Source organism: Pelodiscus sinensis, chromosome 16 (genome assembly GCF_049634645.1).
Source record: "Pelodiscus sinensis isolate JC-2024 chromosome 16, ASM4963464v1, whole genome shotgun sequence".
Lineage (NCBI taxonomy): Eukaryota > Metazoa > Chordata > Testudines > Trionychidae > Pelodiscus > Pelodiscus sinensis.
In genome coordinates, this window is record NC_134726.1 from 874591 (window position 1) to 895469 (window position 20879).

At 44.0% G+C, this 20879-nt stretch overlaps 2 protein-coding genes and 1 non-coding gene across 8 annotated transcripts in view; 2 read left to right on the forward strand and 1 right to left on the reverse strand.

Annotated features, from left to right (window-relative positions):
- Positions 1-20879, forward strand: part of IFT140 (intraflagellar transport 140) — a 213456-nt gene that overhangs the window by 118641 nt on the left and 73936 nt on the right. The gene's annotated exons all lie outside the window — the stretch shown is intronic.
- TMEM204 (transmembrane protein 204) overlaps positions 1445-20879 on the reverse strand; it is a 49859-nt gene continuing 30424 nt past the window's right edge. Inside the window, exons 2-3 of the mRNA XM_006130026.2 lie at positions 15342-15497; positions 1445-2879 (exon numbers count right to left, since the gene is read on the reverse strand). Coding sequence (XP_006130088.1) covers positions 2635-2879; positions 15342-15497 — 401 coding nt within the window. The 3' untranslated portion in view covers positions 1445-2634. The remainder of the gene's footprint in view (positions 2880-15341; positions 15498-20879) is intronic.
- On the forward strand, positions 17427-17625 carry LOC112546937 (U2 spliceosomal RNA). The gene has a single exon (XR_003090662.1). It is a non-coding gene; the product is annotated as a U2 spliceosomal RNA (small nuclear RNA).

Genomic DNA, 20879 nt, shown 5'->3' on the forward strand with positions numbered 1-20879 from the left:
CATCACACTGCCATCCTGCTCTTGTCTTTGAGAGGTCAGTATGTTCTCATTATCTTTTGAGGGGAAGAGGGGTGTTTGTACCATATTGACTATTGAGGTACCATCCTTCTGGAATGTGATTTTGTGTATCCTGTTTAACCTTTCTTAGGACTGTGGGAGTTTTTGCAATACCAGCCCTGTTCTTGCCAGGTTCTGAGAGCTTGGAAGCAGGCATACACTGACTTTTTGCCATTTTGCTCTGTATCAGCAAAATTTGACCTCTACTTTTGTTTAGGCTTTAGGCCTCACACCAGGCATTGGATACATGAGCTTATGTCTCAGGCTCCCTTCCTATAACAGGGAGATGTATTTAATATACCATAATATCATCTGTATCACCTGAATATCACGATTAATTACAAAATGGACATTAGGAAAATATTAATATGTGAGCTGAAATATGCAGTTGTTCAGGCATTTGGTACAGCTGCACAAGTCAGGGCTTAACTAAACATCTGTATTTCTTGATCTGTTTGAAAACCCTGGCCTTTGGATTCAGATGTGTGGGGTAAATGCACAGCTTATTATTTGTTATCTCAATACAATGCTAATTAAAGTCATACATTTTAAAATGTCACTGAAGGATAGCCATCACTTTTCAAGGACAGATTTGCAAAGAAAATATTCTGACCATGTGGATTCTTTCTTTTGTTAAAAAGACAAAACATGATTGATAATGATTGATCTTATTATTTACCGTTCAAATACAAAGTACAGTATATTGTCTAATGGGGATTGAACATTCACCATTTTATTTATACATTTAAAATAAACATGGTAATACTAAGTATTACAATGTTACTGACCACATGATTTTTAAATTTTAATGTACATATTATAATATAGATATTGCAATATTAGCTGAAATAATATGTCTTAAATATTCCAATACTTAATTTTTTTAAAACTGTGATTCATTATAGCACAATTATTTTTAGAAAATACCTTAGTTTTCTGTAAAATATGTCAGGGGAATGGAAACAAACTTCAGGTTTTTTTATAAACTGGTGTAAGAAGAAACTCATCAGCTATATAGAACTCTGCTTTGACTGTCTAGAGCAGTGTATTGGGGTGCAGAATTCTGCAGCATGGCAACTGGGGCCTGCGTTCCTTATTATATGAGAGATTTTATAATGTTTGTGGCTCAGTCACTCAGTCTTATCAGTGAGTATGATCACGGTAACATCTTTTACTAGAAATTTTTAAAACATTCCTCCTTGCTGCTCGTCCTTTTGTAGCTCTTTTATTTAGGGACTTCTCTACTGTAGTTTTTGGCTTGCTGGTTTGCTTCCTGATACCACATGAAAATTGTTGACATGAGCTGTATCATGTCACTTATGCACTAGAGGTCTGATCTTGCAAGGTGCAGAATACCTTCAGCTACCACCAATGTATTTGGTACTGAGGGGTCTGTCCTGCAAGAATCAATTCTTCAATGCCCAGTTCTCTAACTTGGATGCTCTGATCTGAGTTTGTGTGGCAGATATATTCCCAAGTCTGCTTCAGGTGCCAATGTGCCAATGTTGTTATCTCAATACTGTTGAGACTTAGGCGCCAAAGTTTGAAAATTGCAAGCCAAGTCTGCAGATTTACTGGGAAAAGGTAATTTGGGATTTTCATTTATAGTAGCCATTTCCAATAAAATAAGTTAATGGTATATTTGGGAGTATTGGGAGGTCATGGTAAAAGCTCTTCACATACACATTAACCCACAGCGTAAGCAATGAAGTACATTTTCAGCACAGTGGGTAGGTAGTTCTAGCTGTGTACCTCTCTTTCAGTGTTAATGGCACCTCTGCTTGCCTGCAAAATTAACTTAAACACTCCCAAAGCCCCTGCTTGTAAGAACAAAATAGCATCTGAAAACACACACTCATTTTTTTGCACTTCCATAATTTACAAATGTCTATAATTATACTACTTGCTTCTGGGATGATAGATTGTGTGCCATGCTTCAATGTGGAAGGAATGTTATGGCCAAATTAGATGTTCTTAAAAATTGGGTGGGTTTAGCGCATAGTAAAGGAAACATTACTTAAGCCTAAACTGAGCTGTTGTAAATGTTGACACCCATGACAAGTTTCCTGCTCTGTCAGACTGTCTTTCTATTGGATCCAAAGGCAGGTTGTGAACACAGCTGAGGCTTTGAGCATTTTGTGTTGTCATTAGGGAGCAGGATAACATCATTCAAAATAAGGACAGAATGTAAAGTCAGTTTTTGCCCTTTTCCCATTTTCAGTCCCCTCACCACACATTCTGTCTCTGCCATACTCCTGACAAGTTGTCAGGATGCTTGTTGTAGTGACGACCTAATGTTTTTCCACTGTACAGTAGAGGAAGAGAGGTGGTGTGTAACATATATATATATATATATATATATATATATATATATATATATATATATATAATTATGTGTATTATACATATAGATTGATAGATGGAGCCCATCCACATAATAATTGAGGGCCTCTTTCAAAAAAAAGTGAGCTTTGTGATGTCCTTAAACACTTACTTTTAAATTACAGTGTATACTTAATAGAAAAGAATTCCAATGCAAGTCTCAGCAGAGGACACTTCCTTTTCAAGCACATACTCTCAGCATGGTGACTCAACATAGTCATTCTCCAGCCCCCGGCGGAAGTGAGCAGTCAGGGTGCGGCTAATGACAATGACCCGAGGTGCCATGCAGTCCTCCCGCCTGTGAAGGATGTTCCATATGAGGATGGCAGCTGACAGTGTGGCCAGGAGGCAGGCCCCAATGTTCAGATAGCAAGACCAGGACAGGTTGGTGTAGGGTCCGATACGATAGAAAGTTACCAATCCAATGACCAGAACAAAACCTGCAAGCAGAGAGAGATTTTTAAAATACGTAATTCTCTTGAATTTCTCGAGCAAGTTTTATCCTGAAGGATCCCACAATGTGTCAAAAATTATACACAGGGATCACTTTACCCAGAAACATTCAGCCCTTGTGGGGTGAAATCCAGGAGGTTTCCAGCAGAGCACAGAGACATTGTACAACAGGACAATATGAGAACAGAAAAAGATTTATCCAGATGAAATTACAAGTACAGTTTAGGAGAATGGAATGTAATATTCAAGCTTAATTTGGAGAGATGTCTGAGGTTAAACCTTTTAAAGGTATTAAATGTGTCATCAGAGGTACCAAATCTCTAATGTGGTGAGGGATGCTTGACCTTCTAGTTTTGCCCTAGGTCCTGCCCCCACTCCACCCCTTCTTCCAAACCCCCACTCCTGCCCTGCCTCTTCCTGCTCCATGCCACCACTCCTCCAAGTGTGCCCGGCACTTGCTGTTCCTCTCTGTCCCTCCCCCAGAACCTCCTGCCTGCCACAGAACAGCTGTTCCTCAGTGGGCAGGAGGTGGTACAAGGGGAGGAGCTGGCCGCTAGTATGTGCTCGGTACCCAACACTTTTCCCCATGGAAGCTTCAGCTCTGGAGCAGCCACACAGTCGGTGCCTACATGTGCAATGGATTCTTTAGCATCCATGTATCAGAATCTCAGTGTATATCTTGGCCAAAAGCCTGGGTACCTGGATGGTGCCCTCCACATCAGGCCTGTTTCATTGCATACTGATTTTAAATATCCTGTGCCCCACCGATCCTTTTTTGTATACTTCTTAGTTCTCATGTCCCAGTGATACTGTCGGTGACAAAGGCCTGTGATTTTTGTATGCCTCTTCCTACTGTTCTTACCAGTGGAGCAAGTTGGAATATCTATTAAAATATTTATAAAGCAACGTCCGTCATTCAAAACATTACATTAACTCAGAAATAAATGTTTAAAAGTAGTTAAAACAAACCCATATAAACTACAAGTAGGTAGAAAGTACATAATCAAAAGGATAAAAAATATGCCAAAGTGAAAGCGATGGAGAATATGTGAGCACTGCTGTTCGATTTGGTGGAGGGAAGGCTTCCTCACAGCGCCTAAAATAAAACTATTTTTGTTAGCAGGACTGTTTCCCTTCACAGGCCCTTTGCCTGAACCCTGATTCAGACCAGCAACTAATCACGTGACAGCCTTTTCTCCTCTTGCAGTTTTGTGCCAGGTTCTGAATGGGAGGGATTCTGGAGATGGAGAGCTCAGAAAATGACATTTACTTGGCAGAGAGCATAAGTGAGTCATGGGAGCTCTTGAAGAGTAAAAATTGTAGGATCTGGTCAGTACAATCTGGGGCAGGCTAGACAGGAACTGACATTTGAGAGCAGAGAAAAGTGTGAGGCAGAAGGAAGAGCAACAGTGCAGTTGCATGGTTTCCAATTGCTGTGAATTAGTTTAGGGGCGAGTGAGTTGAGAGAAGGCTAACATTACATTTTTATAGCAAGTATTATTTTACAGGATGAGTTACAGCATCGTTAGTCAATAGTAATCATGGCCAGGGTAGCCAGAAACTGATGTTAGGCTTATAAATATGAGAGTTGAGCAGAAGTGTGAAGAGAGATCATATTGTTCTGGAAAAGGCTTATCCATAGATTCTGTGGCATGCACTAGCTTTCATTGTCAGTGTGCAGAAGTCAAGACTTCTTTGTCCTGCAGTGAATACTATTTCAAAGATGGATATTTCTTGAAGCAAGGAGCCACAAAGTTTATTAGAGCAGTTTGATCCTGCACACTGCATATTTCTTGTTTGCTTATTATTATACCAATTAGCCAATTAGCCCATCGTAAGATGGGATTTTCAGGTCTCTCCTCCACATCGGTCTTCTCTCCTGAGCCTCCAGTCTCTTGCTCCGTCTCTCTCCCTCTCTCTCTCCTACTCCTACTGCCTCCCTCCCTCTTTCTCTCAGCTCTCCTCTGCCTCCTGCCTCTCTCTCTTTCTCTTCTCCTCCCCGTCCTGCCTGTCACTCGGGGGACCGTGGTGCCCAAACAGCCATTTGGGCTCTGCACTCCTTGTGCTGCATGGGGAGCGCAGAGCCCAAACGGCCGCTTGCACCACTTGCTTCCACGTGGTGACCTGGCTGAGCGGCGCAGAAGTCAGCCAAGCGCCACGGCGGGAGGCGAAAGGGGGTGGGGCGGTGACGTTCATGGCCAGGGGGCGGGGCCTGGAGCTGCTGTCACACCGCACATCACTGCCCCGCCCCCCTTCCCCTCCCGCCGTGGCGCTCGGCTGACTTCTGCGCCGCTCAGCCGGGCCGCCGTGGGGGAGCAAGCGGCACAAGCAGCCGTTTGGGCCCCACACTCCCCATGCAGCACGGACCGCCCAGAGGGAACAACCAGCATTTCAGCAACAGCGCCGCCCAGCAACAGCACCAGCATTTCAGCGTTACAGACTCTCAGACATTGGGCTACTATTTATTATACCAATGAGAATGTGCGCCAGCCAAGATTTGGCTGAAACATGGGTATGTGTATTCACTAAATCACAGTGCTAAATTCATCATGTTTACCTCCTTGTGGCAGCCTGGCCCTGTGATTATTCACTCTTGGGGAAGGATAGCTTTGTATTCTGCTGGGACTCTACCAGGGCATCATATCTGTAGGAAAGGCTATTCTGTCATCATTTGATGAGGTGTGTTCTAGGACGAGCCCAAAGGGCCTAGCTGGTATATGCATACTATGTGCTTTGGTGCTATGCCAAATAATGGTGCACCTTAATGTTGCAGTAACATGTATTCATTTGTTTAACCAAAGGGCATATTCTGGAATTTGATGCATCATTTGGCATACTAAAATAATTACAATAGAACATTCTCATAGTATCAGTGCCTTCTGCTTTTATTCATAAAAATGTTGCCTTCACAAATGAATTTGTTAGTGGCAGGAATCCTTTGACGATATTGAAAACTATTGACCTTTTTAATGAATATTGTTTTGTTTACCCCAGAACTTCCTTTAGAAGGAATTCAGTGAAAAGAGGAGGAGGGACTGGGATTCTGCCTTCACTTATTGTAGTGTGTAGTTTAGGGTTAACACTCTTGTCATCAGTGGAATAGGTTGATGCAAAACCAGTCTGAGAACAGTCTAACTCAGTATCAGTATTATTGAAAATGATCTTTTAATCAGATTTATTAAAATAGTTGTTTCAATATTGGAACTAAAACTATTCCCACTACTTAAAATGACTGTAGTACCTTTGCATTCTTTAAATATGTATTTCTTTCATACTGATCAACATTAAGTTTCAGTGTTTCAGTAAACACCTGACAGGTAACCGCTGATGTGTCCAGATTAAGGGTTTCAGAGGAGTAGCCGTGTTAGTCTGTAACTAAAATAACTTAAAAAACCAACAATGGTCCTGTAGCACCTTAGAGACTAACAAAAATATATAAATAGTATCATGAGCTTTCATGGACACAATCTTATTCTTCTTTCGTTATGCCCTGCGCTGCATGGAGCCAGGGGTCAGCGCCTTGTGGCCCTGCTTTGAAATGCCAAGGAGGTGTTTCAGAGGGTCAGTGCTGCACATCTGAGCCCTGGATCAGCTGTGCGGCACTGCCCCCTTTGAAGCGCTGCTTTGAAGTACCCTCTCTTCCCCCCCCCCCACTCTTCTGATAGAGGCAGCAAGGGTCGGGAATCGACTAGTCGACTCGACTATCCAATAAGCATTTGCTTATTCGATAGTCGTCTAGTCCTTAACACCCTTAAGTGGAATGGTAATATAGTGGAAGGACTCTAAATCATGACACCTTTTGGATTGGCAGAAGGTCCTTGTTGAGGAGGATGGAGCTATCTCAGGAGTTACAATCCCTATCTCTCAGCATCCAGTCATGTAGGGGAAATTTGCACATTGTTGCATTTCTTCAGATGGAGAATCCAGCTCAGCAGAGCTGTGCATGAAGGCAAAGACACGGCCCTTTTCCTTCCAGGTAGTTTTTGCTGCATATGAATCATTCTTGTGTTCTTCTAAGCTCAGGGATTGTGAGCCTGAGCTGTCCCTGCACTGAGAGGTGTAAGCAGGAAGTGGAAGTTCCTTGCGCCCATCCACCCTTTAGGGCTTCCCCAGGGAACAGTTTCACTGTCAAGAGCTGCAGGTGTAGATAAGTGGTTCACAACAGCTCAGTCTCTTACTTAGTAACATGTGATCCATTCCCAAAGAGAGAATACATTCAGGGTACACTCACACTACAGAAATCACTTGAGTGACATCGGCGTCAGCCTAGTCTAAGAGGATGTGACCTTGCTGCCATATAACAAGAATTCTGTGTGGTTAAATACTCCAGTGTTGTACTCAGTCACGGTTCATAGTACCACAGCAGCTGCATTACCTTTCCAATGCTTTCACCGGGTATTGGAAAAGAATGTGTGTATCCCTTATGGGAATTTTGTGTGGAAATGGTGTAAAGCTAGTAACTCGCCAAATGGAACTAGTAGCCACACTCCTTTTTTCTGTCTGTGGCCCTACAAGGACAAGATCTTCTATATTCTTCATTCCACAAAGCTGGATTGCAGGGAGGTTTGTGCACACCCTATAATGGTTTCACTGTACTACATGGTTCCATGATTTTCTATTGTTAGCACTTTAGTAGTTATTAATTATCTGTTTGCCTCAACTGAGAAACTTGAGGAGAAAAGTCACATTGGAGTCATGGATCATAACATGTTAAGACAATTCTTATGAGCCAGACATCTGGATAAGGATACATCTGTAGACCTCGATGCTGCGGATTTGCTGTTATTAATTTCTGATATTTGAGACCTGACCAAAGTCAGTGAAAGTCAGTGGACTGCTTTTGATCTCAGTGAGATTTGGGTCAAGTTCCTGGTAAAAACTCTGCCAGCCTGAGCAGTTCCTGCCAATTGATCTTGTTAAAAATTTTAACTATCATGACATATTTCAGTTTGAAGTATGGACTATGTTCCGGAGCTTTTCAAGACCTCTGGGTTCATCATTTCTGATATCAGTTTCATCTGATGTCCTGAAGAATAGTAATTCAGTGACTTTGGCTGTGACTAGGAAACGAAGTTTGTGAGACATATTATCTTATGAGACAGCTGTATATATACATTATACCCATGTACATATAAACTTATGCAGTGTAGTAGAAATTACAGATGAAAAGCTGTTATGTCATCTTGTCTGTTTACATCTGTAGTGCTATTATTCTCCACAGTGTGTTTTCTACATCGGTATATATTTATACTCTGCACATACTCCATGATTGCATAGCTGACTGGGACCTTGCTCATCATGCACAGTATTTCAAACTTGGAGGTACATTCAACAGTGAGATGCATTCAGAAATCCTGGGGCTAAATATTCAATTCTGCGTACAGACCATGAGATATATTGCTTATTAGTACTTATGGAAATAAAATGATTCTGTTAATTCTGTTTTGCTTTGCAGCCTTTGCCCTGAAAAGCTTGCAATACAAAAACAATGTCTGAGATTACTGGGGGAGAGATGTAATGAGAAGTGTGAAGGATCAAGAGCATTGAACAGAAGTCATGTTCCATCATTGGGAGGGGGGGTTTAAAACAATTATTTACAGTGTTTCATTTCATTCTGTTACCTAGTCCTTTACTTGAAAGTATTGGGTCTAGGGATGTTAACTAGTGATTCATTTACTAGTCAAGCAGTTGATGGAATTTCCATTGACTACTTGACTAGTTGATAAGCACTTCCGCATGGAGCTTAGGATCAGCGGGGGACTCAGGCTATGTCTACACTGCAGGCTTCTTGTGCAAGAAGCTTTTTACGGAAGAAATCTTCTGCAAAAACTTCTTGCGCAAGACTGCACCCACACTTCAAAAGCGCATTGCAAAAGCAATGCGCTTTTGCGCAAGAGAGCGTCCAGACTGCATGGATGATCTCTCGAAAGAAAGCTCTGATTGCTAGTCATAGAATGGCCACCAGGGCACTTGTGCTTTTTTAGATTGGCTCTTTTTGCACAAAAACCCCTTCTTGCCCGTCTAGAGACACCTTTTTCTGCAAGAGCTCTTGCGCAAAAAGGAGTTATTCCTCGTAGAAAGAGGAATACCTTCACTGCAAAAACCCTTCTGTTCTTTTGATTCTATTGATTTTACTTGTGCAAAAACGCCCTTGAGGTATGGACGCTCTGCGGGTTTTTATGCAAACACCCTGTAGTGTAGACGTAGCCTCAGAGTCCCATGTTGGCCCCAGGCTCCATGCTGCTCTTCCTCTTTGAAATGCACAAGAGCCCCTGCTTGGGGATTCTTGCATATTTCAAAGTTGGCACGCCAGTCCCTAGCTGATCCTGGGCTGTAAGCAATGCTGCCGCTTTGAAATGCCGCATGATCCCAGGCTCCACCTGGCATTTCAAAGCAGCAGCGCCACACTGAGCCCAGTGTCAGCTGGGGAGTCCCCAGCTGATCCCAGGCTACAAGCCACTTTGAAATACCACACAGAGGTCCCAGGCTCCGCACGGCATTTCAAAGTGGCTTGAAGCCCAGGATCAGCTGGGGACTCCCCAGTTGACCCTGGGCTCCATGCGGCACTGCCACTTTTAAGTACCTCCCTCTTCTCCCCACCTCCTTGCTGCCTCTGTCTGAGAGAGTGGGGGGAGTGACTAGTCGACTATCCTGTCGACTATCCGATAAGCATTTGCTTATCCGATAGTCGACTAGTCCTTTGTATCCCTAATTGGGGCATTTTAGAGAAGTCTGTTTTAAGAACGGTCTTAATTGAAGAGATATTAAGATGATGAGAGCCATATAAGTACTTAGATTGACATGGCACTGTCTGTCGTGGAGGGATCCCAGGAATAAGGCATGACACATAGGAAGGCATGGAGATGAGTGGAAGGACAAGAAGTGATCATTTAGCTACATGGTTGATGTCTTCAGCTTTGTTCTAGGATGGCTGTTCTGTTGTCTGTCTGTGATGTCTGTAGATAAATGGTATATAAGTTAGAAATGGAGAATCCTGTTAGCTCATCCATTGTATCTCCCTGCCCATGCACAAATGTCCCTATAAATGGCAAGCCAAACAGAGAGACAGTGCTTATTATCTTCAGTATAAGGACTGGCCGTTATCTGGGTCGCAAGAATATCCAGAGTCACTGTAATTTAATAAGAAAAAAAATAAACTTCATGTTTACAGCTTAAGTCAATCCCTTACTATTTGGGAAAAATATGTAGCACTTTAAAGACTAACAAGATAGTTTAATAGGTGATGAGCTTTTGTGGGCCAGACCCACTTATTCAGATAATATTCTGAAAGACTATGATCTGAAGAAGTAGGTCTGGCCCACAAAAGCTCATCACCAATAAACTATCTTGTTAGTCTTTAAAGTGCTACATATTTTTTCCTTTTGTTTTACCAAGATCAGACTAACACGGCTACCTCTCTATTACTATTTGGAGTATGTGTATACTGCATTCTAAACTCAGGCTTTGACTCAGAGTTAAGCCGAACCTTGTCCTACTGTCAATGTACATAGCTTTCTGAATTAGATCAATAGGCCTTTAAGACCTGGGCCTGTAAGTCCTGTAGTGACTGGGGTCCAAACCCTGTCACTCTATGGTGTGGATGCAGTTCAAGCCACAGGCATGAGTCAGAAAGTCTGTGTTGTGTAGTATGGACACTTTAGCATGGTTCTGAGTTCTGGATCCAGCAATTGTAAACCCAGGTTTAAAATGCAGTGTGGATGCATGGAAACATGACTCCATAAGCCTGAGCCCCAGATATCTGGGTTTACAGTGTATTGTAGGCATACCCTTAGAGATCAGGATTAAACCTAATGTGGGGAGCTGATTATCACATATGTTCCTATGTGGGGTTTTTACATCTTCCTCTGAAGTGGCTTGTACTAGCCACTATGAGAGAGAGGATACTTGGCTAGCTAGATCTTGGGTTTGATCAAATATGGTAGTGCCTGTGTTCCAAGTAGGTTAATCTTCTATAGATTCCCCTTTGCCATCCATCATTCCAATTAGGGTTGTTACACTCTGCATTTTTGTAATCCACCCTTGCCTTCATCAAGTTGCATCTGTAACAATCTCTTGGAAAAAAAACTTCTAGGAAGAAATGTGTGTGTGACACAAAATTCTCTTTTCACCACATAACTTTTTCAAAGCAAACAACTTTTTCCCCTGTGAACTGGAAGGTATGAGGCTGTGTAGTTCTGGAGCTGTGTGAATCCTAGTGCAGCCACTGGAGCAACACCACTTCCTCTCTTCTTTCCTTCCTCCCTGCTTCCTAGGCTTTATTTTTTGTCAGAAGGTCATCCTTTCGCATGACTGTCAAATGCTCATGCAGGTGGCAGAAATAAAAAAGAAACAGGGCTATGATCCATCATAAGCACTGACAAGGTGTATATCCATCAGAGACGACTGTGTAGTCATTTAAGAAGCAGTGATTAGGGACATATGGAGTTGGACAACATTTGAAACTCACAGATTTCTGTAAGAACAGTGACTTTTCTTCAGACTACAGTAATTATAGGAAACCATAGCATAATACACATGCCGTGTTGCTAGGATGGTTTTCAGGGTGAAAACATCCAACACGTGTTCAGAGACAGATTGAAGACTTCTGTTCAAAAACATGAATAAAGGTCATAATCTGCCAGCAATCACCAGTGGTCCTTGGAGCCCTTGCTGGTGAACTGCAGGAGGAAAGATTGGGCAAGATCTTTTAATCCATCTCTGACTTGTACTGAATCTTCTTCAGTTTATCCATATTCTTCTTGTATTGTGGGCCACAGAACTAGACAGATTATTGCAGCAGTACCCCAGCACCCGGGCCAAATGCAGAGGTAAAATAAGTTGCTTTTTAAGATTCCCCTGTTTATGCATCCAAGGATCCTATTGGCTATTTTGGCCAGGGTGTTGCACTGGAAGCTCATGTTCAGCTGTTTATCCACCTCAATTCCCACATCTTTTTCAGAGTCACTGCATCCCAAGGCAGAGCCTCCATTGTATAGGTATGGCCTACCTACATTCTTTGTTTCTAGATGTCAAGATTACATTTAGCTGTATTCAAACACACATTGTGTGCTTAGCTTAGCTGTAATCTGCAAAATTTTTCAGTGATGATTTTACATTTTCTTCCAGGTCATTAATACGAAGGTTAAATAGCATAAGGGCCAAGAACTGATCTCTGCAGGATCCCACTAGAAATACACCTATTCAATGAAGATTCTCCATTTACAATTACATTTTGAGTCCTATCAAGAGCTTTTAATCCGTTTAACGTGTGCCATGCTCATTTTAAAACTCTGAAATGAAAGTTTTAAATGGAAATATCATGCTCACCAAGTTAAATGCTATATTAAAAATGAAGAGGGCAGAGCTTCACAGTGTGAAACTCCATGGTCTGCATTTGACTATGTCTTGTCTAGAATGTTCTTATAAATACATGGTTCATGTCCACTATTCTCTTCTTATAAGTCTGCCCTTCTTTATCTACTTGCTAGTTTACACTGAAACTTTCTGGGGGAGGTTCTCAGTCTGGATTGTAGGATTGGCTATAAATTATTGCCTGCGGTTTCTGAGGAAGAAAGATCCCTGCTCCCATCTGAAAACAAACAAAACACCCCAGAGTGTAGATTCCAATCAACTGGCCTTTTGGTCCCACTCATACTATGAATGTGGACATTGGTTTAGAAAAAGAAGAAGTGGCACGTTGGTCACAATGCGGAATGTTGTGCTTAATCCAGGAGACTTTGCATATGAAATCTCTGTGCCAACTTGAGTTTCTTGACAGTAAAAGGAACACATCAGGGGCCATAGGTACACTCCTGACGCCTCCTTCCAGGAGCACGATTAACATGGCTAGTCGGGGTGACCTCCTTCCCGCCTGGCCACCGCTCATCACCCTTGAGAAAGGGAGTGAGCTCCTTGTAGGAAGCTGATGTCTGGATGGGGTCATGGAAGTTTCTCTCCCTCTTTACCTAAATGTGTTCATGGCAGAATATGGCCACTGTATGGCCTGGAGAGAATTATGTTACACATACGACTTTGAATGGGTCAAAATAACTCATTGCAAGACTGAGAAAAACATCCAGCTAACAATGAAGGTTCCTCTAATGGAGCGGTATATTTAATGACTGATCTTGTTCCCCTTTCCATCTTCCTATGAGGCTCATCTGCAAATAGGAGCCTTCTGATTCCAATAGTTGATGGTCTTTCTTTGTAACACTTTTTCTCGCTGCCAGATACCCTCTCTTCACACCTCTGAGTATAGACAGTTGAGTCCAGGAGTTCATTTGGTTTTTCTTTCACTGTTCTCATTAGTGTTTTGTTAATCATTCCGACTTTGGCTTTCCTCCCTTTCTCTCTCCCAGCACTGGGGATTTCAAGGTTCAGCTTGCATAACAGGTAATAGCAGGCATTTCCTTCTCCTGTGTCGGGATATCCTGGCGCCCTTCAGTCTCTCTCTGACTGTATTTAAAACAGACTCCAGCACAGGAAGAAAAAAAAGCCCAGTCTAAAATTAGCAGCCTTGATAGAAGAAAGGCACACGGCTGTCCACTGTACTGTTTGTCAATGAAACAACAAATCTAAACAGAGCCAGAATGCATTTCCTGTCTGTGGAAAACATGTATGCTGAGCTTAGGAGAGGAGGGGAGAGAAGCAGAGAAGGGCAGCCCTCACATCAAAGGCAAGAAAGAACTGGACAAAAGTTTACAAAGCAGCGTGCTGTGCAGCTGATCTCACAAGGAGAGGCTGTGTGCAGACCTTGCTATGCTAAGGCTGGAGTTTTGGATCCTGGTAGTTGTACGAGTGCATAGGGTCCTCCTAGACTCGGAAACGTAATATATTACAGCCAAAACTAATATGGGTGCGTCTACACTGGCAAGTTTTTCCGCAAAAGCAGCTGCTTTTGCGGAAAAACTTGCCAGCTGTCTACACTGGCCACTTGAATTTCTGCAAGAACACTGATGATCTCATGTAAGATTGTCAGTGTTCTTGCGGAAATGCTCTGCTGCTCCCATTCGGGCAAAAGCCCTCTTGCGCAAATGCTTTTGCGCAAGAGGGCTAGTGTAGACAACGTGGTATTGTTTTGCGCAAAAAAGCCCCTATCGCGAAAATGACAATCGGGGCTTTCTTGCACAAAACCGCGTCTAGATTGGCACGGATGTTTTTCCACAAAAAGTGCTTTTGCCGAAAAGCATCCATGCCAATCTAGACGCTCTTCTCTGCAAATGCTTTAACGGAAAAACTTTTCCATTAAAAGCATTTGCGGAAAATCATGCCAGTCTAGACGTAGCCATATGTGTCTGTGTGTATTGTACAACCTTTTCTCCTCCTTCGACATAGAATCCCCATAGGCTTGAAGGGGAATCGCTGCTATCCTTCACCAGGGGCACTGCAAAGCAACTGAATTATTATTGCTACAGGAACCATCATTTTGAAGTGTCTGGACTAGTCTCTGACCTTACTTACAGTAATGAAAACCCAGAGTCACTGCAGGGGTCTCGATGGATTTACACTGGTTTAGAACTATTACTGTGGATTTAAACAGAAGTAAAAAATCAGACACATGACATCAGCATTTAATTATACACCGTGGACCCAATCCTGCAAGCCGTCTGTGCATGGAAGGCCTATTCAATGACTGTTATTTGCAAGGATGTCTTATAAGATTGGACACTTTGGCTACATCTATACTGCAAGGCTTTTCCCCAAAGGAAATGCAAATGGAGTGCTTATTTGCATATGTCATGCTCGCATTTTCATTTCCTCCTCAGATCTCTTTTGCACAAGAGGTTTTTGCGCAAAAAAGAGCTGGGTAAATGACTCCTTTTTATGCAAAAACCCCCTTTTGTACAAGAGCTGTTCTTCCTCAGAAAATGAGGAAGAACGGCTCTTCTGCAGAAAAGCCTTGCAGTATACATGTAGCCATAGTGTACTAAACATGGATTGACTGACTTGTGTAGTAAATTAAGGGGCTAATGTATAATGTTTGATTTGATGCCAGTGATTTCACTGTGGAGCAGAGATTAAACCATTTCCTCCTTTCCCCACTGGATTCTGTATACAGTTTTTATCCATGAGAATTACTATGGGAATTTCATTTATTCGGTGTTTCTAACGTGCTTCATTCTGCAGTTTGTAGGGATTTTTATGAGTCATAGCCACACATTACAATCTGGCAGATCTCCATGGACTAAAATTCAGTCAGGTAAAGGCATATAGTCACACTGAATATGACTGTCGATATTCATTCTGTCCTACCTTTATGCTTCTCTAGAGTTCCTCTAGTATTAGCCCTGTTACATCGTGAGATACTTGGCTTCCTTGTGTTTAGCGAGACCTACTTTGGAATTCAAACACTAATTGCTGTTCTGGTTTTTCTGAAGAATTAGTAAAGCAGAATACTCTGCCTTTTCTGATCTAGATAGACCTTACCATGTGCAAAAAGAGGTACTTACTGGCAAGTTGGAACACAGCAGCTATGGCTTCTTCCCACCACTGGGTATCCTGTGGAATAATAGGCAGTTCCACTAGACCCAAGACGAAAATGAGCTGACCAGCAGTCAAGGCGACAGTAGCAATAAGGTTACAGGCCCGCATCATGTCAAATTGCACTGTGGGGGACACACACAGAGAGAGGAAGAGCATCATCATAAAATGAAATCTTGGGGCTTGAGAATACCACACCAAGAAGCAGCCGAGTTGCCTGCCCCTGTAAAAATGCCTCCGAAGCTGCATGTTTGCTAATTACATCCTGACTTATGCAAACGCTTACTCTGATCTACATTCTTGATTAGGCTATCGAAGAACAAATTGCTTTTTAAGTTACAAAGAAATCTCATAATCTGTTCCAGGCAGACAGCCCTTGTACATAAAGCAGATAGTCAGTTTTCAGGAATAGCCTTCCAAAAAAGAATAAACATTTGTCGTTTTGGTTGCTCTGTCCATAATTATAAGCACCAACTTTTGGGGTACAGGCCATCTTTTTGTTCTGTGGCTGTACAGCCCCTAACATGGCATCAGTAAAGCACATCCTAACTCCCAAGGCAAACTCACTGCTTTCAACTAAATTTCTTTCTCAGAGTGTAATAATGTTGCATTTGAAACCAGCTGATGAGCTAATGCCTGCATGGCCCTTGTTTAAGGAGGAGCTACAGGTAGTGCACTGTGGGAGGGATTCTCCGCTAATAAAATGTGCTCTTTGTCCTGGTCTGTCAGAGGCCAAGTTTATTAATTTACCGCAAAACTCCTCTCATTTTTGGATATTTGAGCCAGGGAGTCCATTGAGGGACTAAAGTTCAGTTATTTGTGGGGTTGTTGCAGTTTTCTTGCAGTACAGGATACAGAGTGTGCAGTCGTGTATTTGTGTATGCAGTTAGAACGATAGTTGTACTGTGCAGTATTGCAATATTTGTATATTACAACACACATCACAAATATAGAATTAATTATGGCTATAAATATTTGGAGGCCAGGATAGGCACTTGAGAAGAAATGAACACATTTCCTAGCTGATTACTGAACAGATTGTATTCCGCGCTGTATTTTACTACTTTTAGTCAGGTTGATGGTGTTTTTCTTCTTCTTTTCCTGTTAGCATGAAGGAAGTCCTGTTTTCATCTTTTTCCTTCCTTTCTAGCTAAAGGTGGGCTTCATAAATGTCATGGTGCCAACACAGCGTCCCTTGATAATGCGCCACTGCTGCTCTGAAGTAGGAAGGGCTTACTGTGTAAATGGCCACACTTTGGAAAGGAAAATGTTTTCACTGGCAGCAAATGTGAATCTTCACCAGCATTGTCAAAGTTTTCATGGTTGGTTAGGAATGGACTGTGTGGGTACACTGGATGCTAGGATCTGAGATTTCCTATGTAATGAAAGTGCCATGGAGGAGTTAATTCTCAGCTATTGTTTCCCCCGTGTTACATTTCCCCAGACATTTTTGGTAACAAGATTTCACGGTTTTACAGTGGCTTGTTCCCAGGTCTCACCATTTATTTGTTGGGTTCTGACAAATATGAGATGTGTGGGGCCAACACTTCACATTACTCTGGAGTGAAACTAGGAAATTTGTTGAGAACTAACAATACTTAGTGGAGTCCAATGAAACATGAACCACTGTGAAAGTCATAAAATTGGGTTTAAAAATGAGTGCTTACCAAAATCTATTGTGAAGTATAGTGAAACCCTCACATGAATGCCCAAGAATAAAAGAAACTCTTCTAAAGACATAAAGATAACCTGCACAGTGAAAAGGGGTTTTGTGCCTCTCTGTTTATTAATGCTATACTAAAAAGGCATGAAAGTCTTTAACTCACAAAGGGAGAGGTTTTTTGGGTTGTGTCTTGTTTTTTTTCCTGCTAGTTTGTTTCTTGTCCACAGGCATCCGCTTCCTCCTTGCCCCAGGGGTGCTCAACCCCTGCCACATCCCAGGTCCCACCCCTATTCCATCCCTTTCCCCAAGCCTCTATCTCACCCCACCTCTTCCCACCCTGTTCTGCCTTCTACCCTGAGCACACCTGGTCCCCTCTCCTCCCCCTCCCACCAGTGTTTCCTGCATACTCTTGAAGGCTAAGATCATGTGTAATGTCTGTTCTTATCAATTTAATATCTGATACATTCTCTATGGGTAAGTCTACATTGCAAAGTTAATTCAAAATAGCAGCCGTTATTTCAAATTAACTTCAATAGCGTCTATACATGCAAACCACTATTTTGAATTTAATTCAAAATAGCGGAGCGCTTAATTCAAATTTGGTAAACCTCATTCTACGAGGAGTAACGCCAAATTCGAAATAGCTATTTTGATTTAAGTGCTGTGTAGACACTTAATTCGAAATAGGAGGCCTCCAGCCCTTCCCAGGGAGCCCTGGTGGCCACTCTGGGCACAACCAGGAAAACTTACTCTCCTCTCCCCCAGCCCTGGAGCCATTCAAGGGATAGACTCTGACCACAGTGCCTGTGCCAGCTCCAAGCCTGGCAGCCCAGAGCCAGCAGTCACTGCCCTGACCCAGTGGCCCCAAAACATAAGCCAGCAAGCCACTGGCAGCCAGCCCTCCACCGCTCCCCAGGAGCAGTCTGCCAGCTCCCAGGAGCCTGCCAGGGGCTGGAGAAGGCAGGCGCCTTCCTGGTCCAGGGCAGAGATCATGGACCTTTTTCAGGTTTAGGGGGGATGCCCCCAACGTCCGTGATCTCAGCCCTAGATGGAGGAATGCGGCTGTCTATGGCAGGATAGCTGCCAGCCTGGCCACCAAAGGCCACATGTGAACCCAGGAGCAGGTTTGCATGAAAATCAAGTTGGTCTGGCGAGAGCCCCAACCCTGGGCCCTGAGTTTCCCCTCCCCCTTCTTCCCCTTGCTTCCCCCTTCCAGCTCCCTCCTCCCAGGTTTCCTCCTCCCCTTTCTCGCCCTCTCTCTTCCCCTCTCCCACCTCCTTTTCCCAGTATCCCCAGAGGTTCATCCTCCTCCCCTAGTTTTGTTCCATAAACCCAGTTTCTATTTTTGAACATAAGTGGTTTTTGTTTGACATCAGGAAGAAGCACTAGGGGGGGTAAGTGGAAGGACGTGAGGGAGGAATGGGGCATGAGCCCCCAGTGGGGAGGACTGGGGTGGCTCTGAGGGCTCCTCGGGGTGGACGCTCTCCTGCAGGGCCTCCTGGATCCTGATAGCCCCCCGATGGACTCCCCGGATGGCAGCCTGCAGCAAGTGAAGCCGAGCTGATGGCAATGACCGCACGAGATGCACCAACATGCCCAGGGGCAACTCTGGCTCCATGTGGCGGAGTGCTGTGGTGTCCCGAGTGCAGGCACTCAGGGCACTCCAAGACAGGACTGCTTTGCTGTCCCTCATCGAGGTAGATAAGCAAGCAGAGAACCCTGAGAACTGTCTGTCTGGAGTGGGGGTAGGGTCCCTTTAACCATGGAGCTGAGATAGCCTCAGGCAGCAGCCCCACACACTAAGTCCTAACCTGATGCCCTGCTGGCACTGGTTCCGGCCAGCCTTAACTTCGGTTCAGGGTCCACTCAGTGTGGACACACTATTTGGAAATAGCAAAACGCTATTTCGAAATAGTTTTTGTGTATAGATGCGTTATTTCGAATTAGCTTAATTTGAAATAACTATTTTGAATTAAGTTAACTCGAATTAACGCTGTAGTGTAGACATACCCTATGTGAGAACTGGATATGGAATGGATTTTTGCCCCAGGGGTTGGGAACAGGAGCTTGCTCCGTCTACTCCGTGCATCCGCCTGGTATTGCAGAACAGCTGATCACTGCAGGTGAAAGGTGCTGGGACGGAGGAGGAGGAGTTCATTGGCAGGGCATGTCAGCAGGCAGGAGATACTGGGGGGAGGAGCTGGCTGCAAAGCTCTTACTGTTTTTTTCTGTGAGTGCTCCAGGACTCCAGGAGAATCCACCGAGTTAGCGCCTGTGATCTTGCCTACCTTGTTTTTCCTGGAAGAATCCCTGGATGATTGGAAAACCAATAGCACAATTACTAAGGAAGAGAAAGCAACTGAGAAGCAAAGGGGATTTTAGTCGGAATATTTGAAATGCTTTTTGTTTTATGTTTTTATTAACATCTGTTTAACCCAAATGCCTCACATGTTTGCAAGAAATTCAGCACCCTGCAACTTCAGTAATAGTCTGAGAAAGCTCCCAGCCAATTCCCTTGTATGTCAGACCAAAGGTCCATTTAGCCCAGCATCCTGTCTGCCAACAGTGGCCAATGCCAGGTGCCCCCAAAGGGTATGAACAGAACACGGAATCATCAAGTGATCCCTCTCCTGTCACCCATTTCCAGCCTCTGACAGAGGTTAGGGATACTGTTCCTACCCATCCTGGCTAATAGCCATTGATGAACCTACCCTCCACGAATCTATCTAGCTCTTTTTTGAATCCTGTTAAAGTTCCAGCCTTCACCACATCCTCTGGTCAGGTTGACTATGTGCTGAGTGAAGAAAAACGTCCTTTTCTTTGTTTTAAACCTGTTACCTATTAATTTCATTTGGTGACCCCTAGTTCTTATGTCATGGGAACAAGTAAATAACTTTTTCTTATTCGCTTTTTCCAGACCAGTCATGATTTGATAGACCTCCATCATATCCCCGGGCTGTTTGAGCCGCTTGCTCCTGCGTGGCAGCCCGGCTGAGTGGCTGTCTATGAGCTTCAGCTGTCCCCTGCACCATTTCTCTTCACCCCAGCACTGATCCTGCAAATGTTCTCCACCTGCCCCGCCCACCCCCCGGCCAGGGTCTGTTCTCTGCCAGGGGCGGAGCCTGAAGCCGCTGTCACGCTGCATGTCACCACCCCACCCCCCTTCTCGTCCCGCCGTGGCACTCGGCTGACTTCTGTGCTACTCAGCCGGGCCGCTGCCGGGGAGCAAGCGACCGTTTGAGCTCCCCTGCAGTGGCCTGGCTGAGCGGCACAGAAGTGAGCCGAGTGCCATGGCGGGAGGCGAAGGAGGGTGGAGTGGTGACGTTCGCAGCCAGGGGGCAGGGCCTGGAGCTGCTGTCACGCCGCACGTCACCGCCCCGCCTCCCTTCTCATCCCGCCGTGGCACTCAGCTGACTTCTGGGCTGCTCAGCTGGGCCTCTGCGGGGGAGCAAGCAGCTGTTTGGGCTCCCCCGCAGCAGCCCAGCTGAGCGGCACAGAAGTCAGCCGAGTACCACGGCGGGAGGCAAAGGGGGGCAGAACGATGACGTTCACGGCCACGGCGGAAGGCAGCAGCGCCCCCCAGACGGAACAGCCAGCATTTCAGCGTTACAGAGTCACAGACATTGGGATACTATGTATATGATGTTGCCTGAAAGTGAGAACAGATGTTTGCATGGCACTATCGTAGTCAGTGTTGCAAGATGTTTACATGCCATAGATGCTAAAGATTTTGTATTATTTTAATGCAGTTTTTTTGTACATAATTCTACATTTGTAAGTTTGTCTTTCGTGATAAAGAGATTGCACTACTGTACATGCATGAGGTGAATTCAGAAATACTGTT